This window comes from Gallus gallus, chromosome Z (assembly GCF_016699485.2).
Source record: "Gallus gallus isolate bGalGal1 chromosome Z, bGalGal1.mat.broiler.GRCg7b, whole genome shotgun sequence".
In the NCBI taxonomy this organism is placed as follows: Eukaryota; Metazoa; Chordata; class Aves; order Galliformes; family Phasianidae; genus Gallus; species Gallus gallus.
This window is the reverse complement of record NC_052572.1, coordinates 85650095-85667214: the sequence shown is the minus strand read 5'-3', so window position 1 is coordinate 85667214 and position 17120 is coordinate 85650095. Positions and strand designations below refer to the sequence as shown.

Sequence of the window (17120 nt, the reverse complement as noted above, 5' to 3'; positions counted from 1 at the left end):
ATGCTGACAGAGTTATCCAAAGGTTATCATGACCTCTAAGGGGATGAGGAACAGCTCAGTGCGAGAGAGCTGCTCTGCAAACCCCAGCACCAATTTCCCAGGCGTTGTGCCATGGAATCTCCTCAAGAGCAGCACTTTCTGCAGCTGTGGATCATTTTGCTCTGGCAGCCGTGCAAATTGTCACTCTGTCCTTTTAACAAAAAAAAAAGATCTTGCTTTCTAAAAACACTCCCAAACTGCCAGTTAGAAAATGGTAGCCCTGACCTCCGCCCCGGATAAGTGTGAGCACAAATGACCAGAGCTGAACTTGTGACAGCACGGTACTCGTGGGCTTCATGGGCACTCGAAGGCAAACATCTCCTAACAGGATTTCTCTGTGCAGTAAGACAGTCTGTCTATAAGACCAATGTGTTAGGACAAACTTTATGGCACCACCTGAATAACAAATGGGCTGATCACTTCCAGAGCGGCTGTGCTGGGACGCCAGGCCTGTATTTGAGCGTCTTTACAGACAGAGAGCAACGATGGCTTTGAGTTATGACATTTCACAGACAGCAGTGAGTCCACAAATCCAATGCAGTCCTTAAAATGAAAGACCCGTTCCTCACCAGCCAACCCAAGAAGCGTCATGTTTTACATCACGTTGTCTTTCTGTGCTCTTTTCCTACGTACATACCTCATCCTTCTGGACTCGATGACATCAGGGAGGAGAGTTCCATTTCTGCAGGGTAACTCATTGACCAAAGGGCTTCTTCAAATGCCAGGCGGGGCATTTTTCAGCAGTTGTTCCAGCTCTGCCGAGAAAAAGAAAGTCAGGTTTTGCCTGCATTTCCCTGGGAAGTGGCAGCACCTTCCAGCAAATGCTCCTGCAGCTCTGCAGTGCTACCTTGGAAGAGCCCTCTCAACTTCCTCTGGGACAAAGCTGAGGTTTTCCCCCACTGCTTCCTAAGGTGATGGTGTTCCCTGGCCCTCCTCAGCAGTACATTCCATTGATTCCACTTTGCCCATCAAACCTAAAGCCCGGCCCATCCAGCTTGCTGCCCAGGACGGTCTTGCCCCTCAGCTGCGTTCTATCCAATCTCAACACGCCCATGGGCTGAAGTATAAGCAACAGACTGGTGGACAGGTGAAGTGATATCAAGGCACCCTGTGGAACTGATTGAGGTAAGGCGCTCAGCTACCCACCAGCAGAGACAGGTGTGCTATCGTGGTAAGCTCTAGCCTGGACTTCTTCTTTTCATGCGTGACACCGATGTCTACTCAAGACATGAATTGCGCTATCGTATCACGCAGCAGTCCAGTCTCCTCAGCACTGGTAGATTTCATAAAGCAAGCTATCACGCCAGCCTTCGGTCTCATAGGCTCAGATCCCTCAGCTGCCTCCTGCTGTAAACTGGGAAGGTCATGGATGGGCGTTCAAATGCTGCTACCAAAAATAATCCTGCCGTTACCCGGCCACTTGCTCTTGGTCCACTGCCAAGAGGGGACTCCGTCAGGGATATGATCCAGCTGAAGAAAACGTGAAATTTCTGTATTTCTGTGGATACTTGCAGAATCCCAAAGCTTTTCAGTGATCCCCTGGCCAGCCTCCATCTGAGGAAGGAGATCCAGGCAACACATCCCGCTCCGTGCTGTGGCAGGAGCGAGGAGCCCTGTAAAGCACGCTGGCCGGTAGTAGGGCATCTCAAACCAGTTGCAGGGAGCATCCTCAATGTTACCTCCAGAGCACAGAGGTAGCCAGAAGGCAGCCCAGCATGCAGCAGCGGTGGCTCAACCACCACAGCAGGCTGAGGATGAAGGGCAGCCTTGTGAGCCAAGGAGACCAGCTCATAATGCATGCACTGGAGACCACCGCCCTGCAGGACCCCCTACTGGCTCATGTACTGCCCCACTCCTCGTTGGTTGAATACATGCCCTCTCAAGTGGCAAATGCAGGCCTGCTGTGAGCAGCTATGCGCTGTGCTTGCTCTGACAAGAACGCCTGCCTGCATTCTGATTCTGCACTGCTACGTTTTGCGGTAAGAACTCAATCTGCTAACACAGGAATGTTGTTTTGTCAATCCATTGGCAAATGCACCAGGATAACCAGTAATGCAAGCAGAACACAGCAGCCCAGAAATGATTTTTGGAGGTTTCACAGTGTCAACGTGCTGACATCTTCAGGCAGGACCTCACTGCAGCGTTTGGAAAGTTTTGAACAGAAGTCAGGGTAGTATTTGGCAGTTGTATCAGGCATGGAGGCAAGAAGCTCCTTGTCTTGCAGTTTGGGATAGCAAAGTGGAGCTGTTCTGAGGTACTGCTTCACATTGGAAGGCAGGGAGAGCAGCAAGACAGCTGAACTCCTGCAGCCTGCTCCTCCAGAAGCACTGGGTGGGGATGAAGAAACGAAATTTGAGGTTGCTACTTCCAAGGATGCTCCAAATATAACCCTTTATTTAAGGAAGGAGTCCTCCCGCACGAGTTCTGATATCTCACAAAACGTGAAAATTTATTATGAAAGAATAGACAAGAAGTACAGTTTAGTATGTTTACCTGCTCAACATTAGCTCCTAATTAACCTCCTTACTCACACAGCTTCTTTACTCCTACCTGTTGTAGGATTTCAGAAGCACTGTAGGAAACAGTGAAAAAAAAATATAGGAAAGTCCTCAGCAAAGTGGTAGAAATGCAAGGAGGGTGAATAATGAGCCAGAATGCTCATAAGGCATGACAACAAGAGAACATTAAGGTACAAAATTCTACACTTTATTGATGTTTCAGTGAGATTGGTTGGCGTACCTCAGTGCTTTCGGTCCCTTGATACCGAAATGGTTATCAAGCTGAATGTGGCACATCCTGCTGCTTTTTGAACACGTGGCACATTTCTGCACATCCTTAAAAATCACGAGCTAGGAATACAGCCACTAAGTAAAGGAGCTAAGCTGAGCATTCACGGTGTTTCCACGCTCCTCCTTACCTTGGCGGCTCAAGGTGCCAACGACACATGGGCAGACATTTGGCAACCTTCTCCTCAACGTGGAGAGGTGTCCCCACACATTCCCCCTTCAGCTTACTGCTGTTGCACGTATAAGCCAAATACAGAATGCTTCCCCATGTTTCCTTTGGTCTGACGGTGTCTGGTTTGGAAGCCTCGATGATGTTCATAGCTGTTCAACGACTGTCGGGACTCCGGATGAGGGTTTTATTTTGTTTACCCAAATGGAAGTCCAAGATGTTTAAGATTATCCGCTACGGAGCACAGACTCCTTAAAACTGCTGAGTACCATAACAGAGGATACATTTACTATCCGTAGAATTTAAGAAGAGGAAAAAAAAAGGGAAAAAGAGAAAGCTTGCAAATATGTTAATAGGAATCAGATGCTCTGTGACTTAAAATGTCAGGAAACGTTAAACATCTGTCTCTCCTGAGCAGAATGATGTGCTTGAAGCCCTGGTCCAGCTCCTTCAAGGCAGAACAACATTTATCAGCAGTGCCCCGTAACGTCTTGCAGAAACCCAGGATGTGAAAGCTGGTAGTTCATGTGCACCTTTAACAGAGAAAAGAGACTGCAAATGCTATTAGTTACAATGGCATCAAAGGGGAGGAAGTTGTAACAAGACTTGTGTAGTTCTCTTGAAGAATAAAGATCACTGAATTTCTGCTTTACAAAGTGTACGGTGCTTTTTTTAATTAGATGTATGCTAGGGTTTTCTTTATTTTTGTGGAAAAGTACATTTATGACACTACTTCAAACAGAAAGACTGGATTCGATAGCTACACTTCACATAGAGACGTAAGCAAACATGGAAAATGAGGCTCCATCCCCACTGCTCTGCTCTGAGGGACAATCCACAGCTGAGAGGGGAAGTGAGTATACAGGAGAGGAAACTAAAAGCCCAGAGCTAAAGAGTGCCAAAAAAGAACAGTGTGCCTGGGCAGCAGCGTGGATCAGACTGCCTACGGGCACGTATGGAAGCAGCAAGAGACCATCTTAAGTACTGAAAAAAAAACACCATCACAAACTCCCTCTCGTTGAAAACAACAAAGCAGACAAAGACGAGCTCTTTTCAGACTTCTGTGTATATGGAATTTTAAGATAGGAAATACAAATTGGTTAAAATACTGCTAAGAGTAGCACAAACAAGAAACATACTTCACTTATCACTTAATACAAGTTTCTACAGAAAAATATTGGTGAAACATCCAGATCTTGCAGTATTCCAAGTATATACACATCTGGTAGTCCAAAATTTACTTTTTCTTGGATTTAATTTAAGCACCTTCATTACACAGTGTTTTTTACTACAAAACAAGCAAACATACATTCAGAACCCTAAACTAATTTCATAATGAGCATACTTTAAAGCATTCTATGTCAGACAGATGCATCCAAAGTTGGTTTTCTTTTCAAGATACGCCATCTGCATTAGCTGGAGCAAACAGCTCCTTGCATTACTGTTCACACCTAACACAACAACTTGATTTTTGCAGGTTATTTATTTAAATGCTTTCACTTTTACAAAATATTTTAGGAAAAAAAAAATAATAATAATAGGAAATTTGCACTTCAGTTTCTCATTCTCGAAATATGTTACTTCATGAATGTGTGGAGGACAGCTTCCAGGCCCAGGAATCAGGCAAACCGAGCAGAAGCGAAGTGCTACTGGAGCTTGTGTTGTGCTCCCCAGGACAGAGGAGCTCCTTCAAGAGGTTCAGACTGGAGGCAGCCTGTGCCGTAGCGACCATGCCCTGGTTGAGTTCATGGTCTCGAGGAACATGGACCTGGAGAAGGGCAGGTCTCTGAACTTCAGGAGAGCGAAATTCCAGCTAATTAAGGAATTACTGGATGAGATCCCCTGTGAAGCTGTCCTGGGGGAAAAAGGAACAAAACAGAGCTGTCAGCTCTCTAAAAATAAGTTTCTGAGAGCGCAAGATCTCTTCATCCCCAAGTATAAGAAATCAAGCAAAGGAGGCAGGAAACTGGAGTGTGGCTGTGCAAGGACCCGCTGGTCAAACTGAGGGAAAAGAAACGAATGCAAAAGCAGTGGAAGCAAGGACATGTGGCCTGGGAAGAATACAGCGATGCTGTCAGGATGTGCAGAGATGGGATCAGAAAAGCCAAGGCATGGCTGGAACTGCACTTGGCGAGGGATGTGAAAATTAACAAGAGGGGTACGTAGGGCAGAAGAGACAGGCCAAGGAGAGGGTATCTCCTCTGAATTGCGAGAAGGGAGAACTGGCTACAGCACAGGTGGAAAAGGCTGAGGTACTCAGTCAGTTCTTGGCCTGTTCACTGGCAGCCAGGCTTCCCATGTCTCTCGCATCTGCGCACCTTCACATTCCTGAACCTCTGGGCAGCAGTTGGGGGGGGGGACAAAATCCCTCCTGCTGTAAGAGCAGAGCAAGTTCAAGACCACGTGATGACACTGAACACGTACAGGTCCACGTGGCCGGATGACAAGCACCCCAGGGTCCTAAAGGAGCTGGGTGATGTGGCTGCCGAGACACTCTCCATCATACTTGAAAAGTCAATGCTGTCAGGTGAAATCCCCGGTGACTGGTGACCCATTTCTTAAGGAAGGAAAGGACCCATTTTTTAAGAACGGAAGACTGGGGGAAATTGGAAGCTGGTGAGCCCCACAGCTGTGCCTGGGAAGATCATGCAACAGATCCTCCTGGAAGCTACGATAAGGCACACGCCAGACAAGGAGGTGATCTGAGACAGCCAGCACGGCTTCAGCAAGGGCAGACTGTGCCTGACCAATCTGGTGGCCTTTACGACGGAGCAACAGCAACACTGAACAGGGAAAGACCAATGCCTGGACTTCTGGAATGCCATTGACATGGTCCTTAACCACATCCTTATCTCTGAATTAGACATTGAAGGTTGGTCTATGTAGTCGATAAGGAATTGGCTGGATGGTCACAGCCAATGTGTGGTTGCAGTCCGCTGCTCTACGTCCAGCTGCAGGCCGGTCATGAGTGGTATTCCCCAGGGGTCCATCTTTGGATTGATGCTCTTTAACATCTTTTTCAGTGACCTAGACACTGGGATTGAGGGTACCCTCAGCACATGTGCTGATGACTCCAAGCTGAGTGGTACAGTTGACACAACAGAAGGAAGGGATGCCATCCAAAAGGACCTGAACAAGCTTGAGAATGGGGCCCATGTGAACCTAGTGAGGTTCAACAAGGTCAAGTGCAAGATGCTGCACAATGACAGGGGCAATCCCAAGGACACATACAGACAGGGAGAAGAACTCCTTGAGACCAGCCCTGTGGAAAAGGACTTGGGCTCCTGGTGGGCAGAAAGTTGGGCACGAACCAGCAGTGTGTGACTGCAGCCCAGACGGACGGCTGTATCCTGGGCTGCAGCAACAGAGGGGTGGCAGCAGGGCAGGGAGGAGACTGTCCCCCTCTGCTCTGCCTTTGTAAGGCCCCAGACAGAGTATTGTACTCAGGCCAAGGGCCCCCAGCACAAGAAAGACACAGAGCAGGTGGAGCAGGTCCAGAGAGGGCCATGAAGGTATCAGAGGGCTGGATTACCTCTCTGACAAAGACAGGCTGAGAGCTGGGCTCGTTCAGCCTGGAGGAGAAAAGGCTCCAGAGAGATCTCATTGCAGCCTCCCAACACCTAGAGAGCCCTACAGGAAACCTTGGGAGGGACTTCTCTTCAGGGAGTGTAATGGTAGGACATGGAGTAATGGCTTTACACTAAAAGAGAGTAGGTTTAGTTTAGATATTAGGAAGAAAATTTTGTCTATCAAGGGTAGTGAGGCACTGGAACAGGCTGCCCACAGAAGAACTGGATGCCCCATTTGTGGAGGTTGGATGGGGCTCTAGGCAACCTGATCAAGTGGGTGGCAACCCTGCCCGTGGCAGGGAGGTTGGAACTCGATCTTTAAGGTCCCTTCCAACCCATGCCATTCTATGATTCTGTGAGACAATTATACTCTCACTCAATCCCCACCCCTCTGTTTTGCAAAGGAAATTTGATGTAGGGACCGTATCCCCATTGAGCCCCAAGCCTGCATGTACGTAACAATAATGTTTTACATATCTACAGACTTCTGAGGACCTCAAAGTTATTTGCTAACAGTTGTCTAATCCTCACAACACCCCTGTGAGGTAGGTATGGTATTATCCCCAATTTATAGAATCAAGACTTCAGTGTGTGGCACAACCACACACAACTGTTCACAGACCTACGAAAGCAGCTTCTTAGCTTGAGCAAAATAGTGTTAATGCTCCTGCAGTGCTTCAGAGAGTTAAGAGTTTGTACTGGCACTCTCACTCAGGCTGGGAGATGCAAGCAGTTAAAGCAAAGTGCTAGGTAGGTTGCTACTCTGCCACCTCAGGCAGGTTGTTTTGGAATGTTTATAAAGGTGGCTGGACTGGCTGAACCGTTTGCCACACTTCAGGCAGGCATAAGGCTTTTCTCCTGTGTGCACACGGATGTGTTTCTTACAGTCTGTTAAAGTCAAAAAAGTCTTGCAGCAGATCTTACATGCATATTTGCGTGCACCTTCTACAACCAAGACATTGTGCTCAGATAAGGCTTTCTTACATTTTGAAAGAACATCTGCAGATGCCCTTGTCAACTGTGGTGGACCAGGTTGCGAAGGATGCCCATTTTCAAAAGAAGTGGTCCCATTGATGATCAGCTGGGAACTAGGTGAGTTATCCTGCAGCTGGGAGCTCCTGACAGAGGTTACAACAGGCATTTTGGGGGCTATGCGGCGGTAGCCAGGAAAGCTACTGGCTCCTCCTCTGACAGAGCCTATCATTGCCCTTGACAGGGAATGCAGGCCCAAGCCTGACCTTGGAAAGTCCATACCAAACTGTTCCGCAGCCCGGTATCCGGAAGTCTGTACACAGGGAAGACCCATCACATCCTGCATTGGTCTAACAAAATGGGATTCTGCAGGCTCACTGAAGGGATTCTCAACATGAGAGACTGTGGCAGATGAATGACCACCAGCAGGTCCTGACTCTGGACTCATCAGGAAAGAAGCATCACTGTCCATTCTGCAGTCACTCGTTGTATTTGGAATGTTGTCATCAGTAGTTTGACTAGCACCATAGCTGCCACCTCTGCCTTTATTCAGAAAATTTGAGATACTGAAAGTAGACTTGTGTTCCAGGTTATTTGACACCTCCATAATATGGATATCTCCTACCCTATCTGTAGTGGACTGCGGGTCAGAAAAGCTACGATCACTGCTCTCAGGACTCAGCTCTATCTTCTCTGCACTCACAACTCCTCCTTCCACTTCAACAGACTCGCTGCCTTCTGCTTGGGAAGTGACATCACTCACCTCATCCTGAGGCTCCGGGGAACTCAAGGGCTCAGATTTAACGACCACCCTCATGTGCTCTTTTTCATTAATGCTGACCTCTGGATTGTCACATGGGAAGTTGTTTTTCTCAGATGCAGCCTCCTGGTCAAAGCTGGTTTCCACTTGTGTTGCCTGTGATGCCATGGACATCTGTGAAATGTTTCCTCCGCTGTTGTCAGACTGGCTGGGCACTTGAGTATCTTCCTGAGCACTGAAAGACTGATCAAACAGAATATTGTTATCCTCCTGGTTATCAGTGACAGCATCAGCCTTAGAGTTGTCCACTATCTTCAGTGAATCTGGTGAAAAGAAATCCTCCCGTGAATGAACTGACTGCCCGCTCTCTGGAGCCACGTCAGAAACAGCCTCATCTATGGCAGGCCTCATTCGCTGTCTGGCCCGATCTTCAGAGGACTGTTTACGCTTGTGGAGACGGCGAATAGGAAAAGCAGAGCGCTGCTCTATGTTGCTTCTCATGGTGGAACTCATAGTGCTTGGTTGCTCCTCTGAGCTCTGAGTGGAATTCAATGCAGAGCTCACAATGCTCAGCCCAAGCTGCTGAAGCATGAAAGACCTTTGAATGCGTGCATTTTGCTCTTGAACCCTATCGCTGGGTGGAGACATGGGCAGTGTCCTGGTAGTAAGGTAGTGTTTGCATGCCTTAACAACGGAGTTCAAATGCAAGTGAGATGCAGCCAGCAAGATATCCATAACGTTGCTCTCTCCAAGCATAAGTGTGGAAGTGTACATCATGTCTATGAGGGCAGCAAAAGCTTCTGCTGTCACCACTTCACTATCCAGCTGAATCATATTCATGGTTTGATCTCCTTCTGCTACGGTGAAGAGAGCTCGGAAATGTGTACTACATGCTGCCAAAACAGAGCGATGGGCTTTGAAATGCCTGTTTCCCACCACAATGACGCAGTCACAAAGTTGGCCATGAAGCCTCTGGTAGTTGAGCTGCTGAAAGATTTGTTCAAAGTGTCCTGGAAAATCCATGATCCTATAAAACAGAAGAGAAGAGACTATAATATTAAAAACGGCTGAGGTTTTATTTAAATCACAGTGGGACTGGGTTTAAAAATGAAAGGTGATGGCTAAAAGACAGACGAACAATAACCAATTAATCAACTGCCTCGTTGTTGCTGCATCAGAACGAGCAATCTCCCAAAAGGAACATATGGGAGAGAAAAACAGACTGCCATGGAGCTAACAGCACAACAGCTACCCCGGCACCAGACTTGCTGTGGGCAGCTCCGCTGCAAACTGTACAATGCTGTTCATTCTCCTGTTAACTTCTGTCCAAACTATAAGATATTCTTCAGTAGAATATTTAATCCTGGTTTAATTAAAAAGAAAAGAAAAAAAAATCTAATCATTAGGTCACGCAAAATCTGACAGAGCACCCCCTGCTTCCCAGCTGTGAGACTGGAGAAGAGCAGCAAGTTGCTGTTCTCAAGCCAAAGATGCAGCTTTACTCAGCTGCCTACCACTTCTCCAAGGCATACAACACACACTTTACAGATATGAGCCTGAGGAAGATTTCACCATATACTGTACTGGACTAGGAACCCTCTAGGAACCCATCCCAGTCCATAGGATGTAGACTGACAAAAGAATGGGAGTTTTATGTAAACACAGAAAAGCAGGAATTCCTGCCAGCAGAAGTTGGAGATGGTTGAGAAGCATTTGCCTCAGGCTTTAATTGGTTCCTAGGTGTTTTAAAAGCTGTAGGAAGTTGCATTTTATGCCTTCCAAAAACGCTGAGGGTCCAGTCTTACTGAGGCATCAAAAATCCCTTAATTCAGCAACACAAAGGCTACGACATCTGAATGCCTGAAGTAAGCAGCGTAATGAGATTTAATAAGTACTCTGTCAATTTCCCCTATCCCCGTAGATTAAGATACGTAATAAAACGGAAGAGTTTGAAACAAAACTGATTTTTCCTAAGACGCAAGAATACAGATAACGAATGATTTTATTTACCTCTCACTACAAATGTATGTTCGAAAGTACAGCTGGGCATCTTCAAACAAAAATGGTATCAGGACAGACAGATTTTAGAACTGCACTGCTTTTATTTCTGCACATTTTCTCTAAGAGAAGTGTAACACACGGGAAATTGAGGAAATCCTTTCTGCATTCTTTCTGAATGACAGAGGAGCCGGGCAGCAGACCCTGAAACTCAGTAACTTCAGGCAACAGGACAAAAGGCTCATAGAGAGACTGCAAAAAGAGCTACAAGCCCCAGTAGGCAGAATCTGAAATTCTGTAGAGGACTCTGCAGCTCTAGTAACCAATGCTGCTAAACAGCTGTCCGCCTTTTCATGTCAGGCTAAACTAATGGTCTGCTTTGTTCCACCCACCACCATGCTATGACTTCCTCCTCTGCAGCCCGGAGGCAGGCTTCTCTGGGAAGTCAAAAATGGACTGCTAAACATCTCCTTATTTGTCTTCTTTGCTTGCTTCTGAGATGGGCCAGGTGTTACACCAGAGATAGCACTCTGCCCATGGCTTCAGGAGTTAGAAACAAGATCTAGGGGAGAGTTTAGGAAGAAGAAGAGAAGCAGGAAGGCAGGCTCTGCAATTGCCCCAACACCAAAGAAATCATTCCTCCCTCTCCCTACAGATTACTATCATTGCTGTATCTGTTTATGCTTGAGGGACCTGGATGTTGGTCAACTTCCCTTCAACTCACTCCCCCTCCAGTCAGGACTAAGAGCTTCAGGGAACCATTTAATATTCAAGGATGACCTGCACAGTGTACTGCACTGTGGTCTGCAGACAAGAGACCCTGGAGAACACCAGGAGCCTACCAGCACAAGACATGGAAGCTCCTTTTCCTAAAGGCTGGAACCAACACTTCTTTTCAGCTACAACAACCTTAACAAAACGTGTCAGCACTGAACCATAACCACCTGCTTCAGCCTGGTGCATCTACAACTGGAAAAGACGTTGTTCTTGTTGCACCTTCACTGCAGACACACAGAAGTGCAGGACCCAGCAACAACTGCAACGATGTGCAGTGCAGACCAGTTGGAAAAAGGAAAGTAACATAACTGAGCCAGAGATGATGGGCAAAGAGCTGCTGTTTTAGAACCAATGGTCAAAAATGGAATTTCAGAATCAGAAAATGTTCCTGCTTAAAGCCACCAAAAAATGACTGAGCCCTCTGTGTACCTGGAACAAGATAACTACCACTTCTGCTTCAAGTACTGCTAACCTGGCTTCATATTTTTTTATTACACCACAAGGGCTAAACTCCTCAAACCAAAATCCACAAACACAGAGCCCACAGAGCACTTGAGGTCTTGCACAGGATTCATTTGAAAACCAGAAAGCTAAATTTGAGTCGTATATATATTAAATACTATATACATGCAGTATGGCGTGAGATATCAATTACTTCAGATTAGTAAATACATGCAAAGTATCTAAGTCAATACCAAAACATTTCTGATGCGTCTCCTCCTGGCGCACACGGTCCTGAGGTCTCGCTAAGACCTCAACTTTCAGCAAAACCAGGCCATAAAGACTCCCCTGAAGTACTCATGGGAAGCACATCCCATTCATTCCACTCCAGAACAACTCCAAGTACCTACATGTCTCCGTGCAGATACCAACTCAAGCCATTCCATGATTCTACAATTCTGAGATTCTACAGGTATCCCACCAGTGTACCAACATCTATTCAGGTTTAGGACATAGATGCTTCCGACTGCGAGAAATGGATTCAGCAGCCAGTTTCTGCAGCCTTCATGAAGCTCACAGACAGCTTCCAGTTCACTTTCTAGGGACCCGGGGAATGCTAGATGAATGCTGCTGCTGAAAATCATATTTCTGGAATCATATCATAGAATCACAGAACGGTCTGGGTTGGAAGGGACCTTCAAGATGATCCAGTTCCAACCCCCTACTGTAGGCGGGGATACATCCCACTAAACTCCCCTGGGCAGCCTGTACCAGTCAGTGGTTCATCACCCTCGTAGGAAAGAATTTCTTCCAAATATCCAGTCTAAATCTACTCTCTTTAAGCTATTGTTCTTTGTCCTACCAATTCCCCCGATAGCGTTCCTCTCTAGCTTTCCTGGATGACAGCACCCAGTAAGAGTCTCCACTCTTTCAGCTTAAAGCCATTACTCCTTGTCCTACCATTACACTCTCTGCAGAAGAGTCAGCTTTCCCGTAGGGCCCTCTAGGTAGTGGAAGGTAACAGCAAAGTCTCCCCTCAGCCTTCCCTTCTCCAGGCTAAACAAGCCCAGCTCCCTCAGCCTTTCACCGCAGGAGAGGCACTCAACCCTCTGACCATCTTTGTGGCCCTCCTCTGGACCTGCCCCAACAGTTCCACATCCTTCCTGTGCTGGGCCCCAGGCCTGGATGCCGTGCTCCAGCTGGGGCCTCAGGAGGGCAGATAAGAGGGATACAATCACCTCCCTGCTCTGCTGCCACCCCGCTGTTGCTGCAGCCCACGATACAGCCGGCTGTCCGGGCTGCAAGCACGCCCTGCTGGCTCATGCCCAGCTTCCCACCCACCAGAACACCCAAACTCATCTGCAGGGCTGCTCTCAACCAGTTAATTGCCTAGACTGTATTCGTGCCTGTGATTACCCTGATCTAGGGGTACCACTTTATATACACTTGAAATACACAATTAAAAGCTAGACCAAGAACTTGGGGTTTTTTTTGGTTTTGTTTTTTTTTTCCCATCACGTAAACAAAGGATATTTGCATCTCTGAGCCCATTCACAGAAAATAAATAAACAAATAAACGTATTTAAGTGCTTTTGCAATTCCAAAGTGCCAAGCCTTCAGGAATCCCTAGAAAAAAAGCCCATACCTGAAAGTGTCCCAATACAGTATTAATAACTGTTGACCAATTAGCTTAAATTACGTTTTACCAAACGTTACCAGAGACTTTTACTGCGTTCAATCTCTGTGTTAGAATTAAACCATCTCTGAAAAAGCTCCTGTGAAGTCTGAAACACAAATCCGAATCCACACAGGAATAACTGGTAACAACAGTTACCCCTCCATGGGCAGTTATGTTTTTTGAGTAAAAATAAGAAAATCAGGCTGGCTAGACAGTAGTAAATTAGAGACAGAAGGAAATGGAAACCCTAACTTTCTTCAACATTTTGAGCAAGTTTGATCACTTTGCAGCACGACTCACTCCCTGACCTAATGGCAATTTCAAACTGCAGAAAAAAAAAAATGTATCTTTAGTTAACGGTAGTTTAAATGAATTTTGGGTTTGTCCCATACAACTAAAGCAGACATCAGTGTTACACTGCCTTCACATACGCACCGATACGCCAAATGCCAGGTGTGAAAGGCATTCTTTGTGTGTGCCTGAAAATGACACAGAAAAACACCGGCAATTAGCAACCTTGATGACTGACAATTTAACTCAGAGCAGCTCATCTGAAGTTTTTGCTTTGCCAGGTGTTATACATCGTTCATCTCGCAGCATTTGTCTCCATGCAATCAGGGAGGATGAGTTACTACTTGCCTAAGAATCAGAAAACTGCACTGCAAAAGCTGCTGCTGATTGCACCCACTTTCCAGAGAAGAGATTTCTTTATCATATCACATTCTCTCATCATTTGAAAAGTATTAAAAACCCATATTGCAGCCTATAGCAATACTAGCCTATCAATAAGCAGTAAGAGCCGAGCCCTGTCAGCTGCAAAGAGCAACTCTAATGGACCAACTGAAAGCTTCCTAAAAAAGGCTAGATATTTCTTAGACACTCTTGATGATCTGGAAGAACTAACAGCATCTTGATGGCAGGAGGTGAAAGCTGCTTGCTGGTGGTTTTCTTCACCACACCCCAGTTCTGTGATGCAAGTGCTGGTCTCTAGATCCTGCAGCACATTATCACACTTCAGTACAGTGCACAGTAAGAGAGCAGAACATGGCTGTGCTTTGATGTGCCATCCGAGCTTGTCACCAGGGAGGTTGTGTCTTTGCTGTAATTCAGCTCCTTAGCACATACATACTGCTGCACAGACAGTGCAACAGACCTCTCAGCAGACTAAACACTATTTCTTTCAGATTACTGCTCAAGCTACAAGGTCAGCACCACAGACTTAAAGACAACAGTTCCTTTAAAAGTTACAAAAGCGAGGTGTTTTCCAGGAAATCAGTAAAGAAGAAGAAAAGATCGTGGATTCTACTTTTGGTCTTTGGTCTAGGAAGCTAGAAAACTGCGTCAAGATATGAGAAAACAACCGTTCCCAAAAACAGAAAGGCTCTGTGGGAGTGACACAATGGCACACCTTAACAAAACTGTATCATCGATATCATCAGTTGATTTTTTTTCACATAGCAGACAGCAGGGAAGGCTGCTGCACAAAACTGGCAACAATGCCATGTAAAGGTATGGAAAGATAAGCTGCCATCCACGAGAATCTGAATTCACAGGTATGAGCTCAGGCAACCTTCCTTCTGGCTCACGGTTCTGTGGCGGTGTGCACCAGGAACCACCCTCCCCTTAGAAGAATGGCCACTGAAAAGTAAACTCAGTTGCCATCTTCTCTATGCAGGAATCACTCTCAGTTCAACGCGTGGAAATGACAAGTAACAGGCAGAACCAAAGGGCTGCACAGAAGCACCAAAGGTAAGAGCAGGCACAAACAAACTCAGCACCACCACCACGTCTGCTTGCTCAGTAAGACAATTCTAATGCCAGCTCCTCCAGTTCGTTACTTACTGGAAGTTTTTAAACAAACTCTGTCCAGCTTCCCTGACAGTGCCTTTGCAAAAGGCTTTAAACAATCACTGGGTAGACACTAGTTTCAATTGCTGAAGAAAGCTGTTTCTGCCGTGGAAGTGTTTGTATCAGAGTAACAAAGACGACCTGTCACCTCCACAAAGGCTGCATTAATATCTTCTCTTCCACCTACAGAAGTAACTATACCCACATAATCAATTCAACCACTGACTGCTGTCTTTTATATGAGAATGGCTGAATTATCTGCTTATGGTTTTCCAAAACCTCACTGAAAAAACTCTAACCATGCCATCCCACGTACAGAAGGAAGTCAGTCTACACGAACGACTTACAAGGCTCCACGTATTTTACGACTGCTGTTCCAAAAGTAATGCCTTCTATTTTATTATGTTGGCCTGCCGTGTCAGAGGTGGATGTTGGTGGGATGGCAGCAGAGGTGGAACCTCCACACAAACATTCTGTTACAGCCATGTGACAGATGGCAGCAGAGGAGCAGTCTGACAAAATGGCATCTGACATGGAAGTGCATATGAAGCAGAAGTATATGGCTGAATTCCTCCATACAGAAAAAAAAAACCAGCATCCAATGACATTAATCAACACTTGTTGAACTTTTATGGAGAGCAAGGAGTGGATGTGAGCACCGTGAGGGGGTGGGTGGTGTGTTTCAGCACTGGTGACAGATGTCACCTCCGCTGGTGCAGATTTATATGAGGGTGGCATGCAGGCCCTTGCTCATCACTGGTGAGAATGCACTGCTAATGGTGGTGACTGTGTTGAAAAATGGTGTATGGTAACGAAGCATCTGCTCCCAGATCCCAACCAAATGATCTATCTGTTGTAGTTTCCATGGAAATAAACAGGAGGCATTACTTTCAGAGCAACCTATGTAGCACACACAACGATGTGAAAGGGAAATATTTTATTAAATAACAATTGCCACGATTTTCATGTGTGGATGCTGAATTGAATTCCTTCTGAACAATTCTGAAAGGGTGGAGGAAGAAATTAAGCACATCCGGCCAGCTCAAAGACAGAACTGCATTCTGTGCTTAACACAGACATCAGTGCCCGCCGACCTTTCTCCTATAACAGACAGGCTTACAGCACAGTGCCACAGCAGCAGACTGGCTCTCAGCTTATCCACTGCATGGGTCTGTCAGCATCAGACAAACCATCAGCTGCAAGGTAGGTGTAACAGATACCCCACGCCATTAGCAAGAAACAGCAGGAAGGGATGGAGCTGCTGTGTGTTAACAGTGTAGTTAGCACCTCCCCACCCAAGTGCTATCCTCCACAGCACGGCTATGATGAGCAACGCAGTAACTACACAAACGTGAGACAGGAAGGCCTGCTCCCTTGCATGCCACCTCCAGATTCCCTTCCCTACGGTCTGCAGGCCGTTACATGAACTCCGGATGGGGAAAGGCTGCTGTTTGCAGGTGGGTCCCGTAGACGCCGAGGCTGCACGCCAGGAGACCCTTACGTCCCCCCCCAACCGGTTAAAAGATCCCAGGGCTGCGTCCCTCCCTCAGGGGACCGCTCCTGCGCACCGCCGCCGTTACAGACCCGAACAGCCCCGCTCCAGGCTAGTCCTCCAGCGCCGGTAATACGATGCGGGCAGTGAGGCCGGGCCGGACACCGCAGAAGGTCCCACCGGCGGGAGCTCCCACGGACGGCAGCCCCGGCCGTGCCCCCAGCTCACCGTCTGCGCGGACCCTGCGCGCCCCAAACCCGCCGCGCGCCGACGCTCCGTCCAGGGGCGGAGCCGCGCCCGGCGCACGCGCGTGAGCCCCGCTGCGCCTCACCGCCCCGACCCGCCCCGCGAGCCCCCAGCTGCCCCCCCACCCCACCTCCCGACGGCACCCCGCTCACCCGCGATCCCCGCCCCCAGCCGCTGCCTCCGCACGGCGGGCAGGAAGGGGAGCGGCGGCGCGCCGGGCGGCGGGAAGGGCCGGGCGCGGCCCTGCTCCTCGGCCCTGCGGCCCCGTAGCCCGCTCCCGTGACTCCACCCCCGCTCCCACCCTTGCGCCGCGTAGGCCGGAAATGACGTCACAGCACAGCGACA

At 47.5% G+C, this 17120-nt stretch overlaps 1 protein-coding gene across 5 annotated transcripts; it reads right to left on the bottom strand.

Annotated features, from left to right (window-relative positions):
• Positions 1 to 2723: 2723 nt before the first annotated feature.
• ZBTB5 (zinc finger and BTB domain containing 5) lies at positions 2724 to 17078 on the bottom strand. Of its 5 annotated transcripts, none has more exons than XM_040655846.2 (3): positions 16928 to 17078; positions 7548 to 9322; positions 2724 to 4849 (listed from the first exon to the last, which is right to left on the bottom strand). In XM_040655846.2, coding segments are annotated over exons 2-3 (1773 nt in total). In that variant the 5' UTR covers positions 9319 to 9322; positions 16928 to 17078; the 3' UTR covers positions 2724 to 4847. The 5 variants fall into 5 exon arrangements, with proteins under 5 accessions (XP_040511780.1, XP_040511781.1, XP_428814.2 ...); XM_040655847.2 differs by lacking the exon at positions 16928 to 17078 and adding an exon at positions 16622 to 16816; XM_428814.7 differs by having other exon boundaries at positions 2724 to 9322.
• Positions 17079 to 17120: the final 42 nt, after the last annotated feature.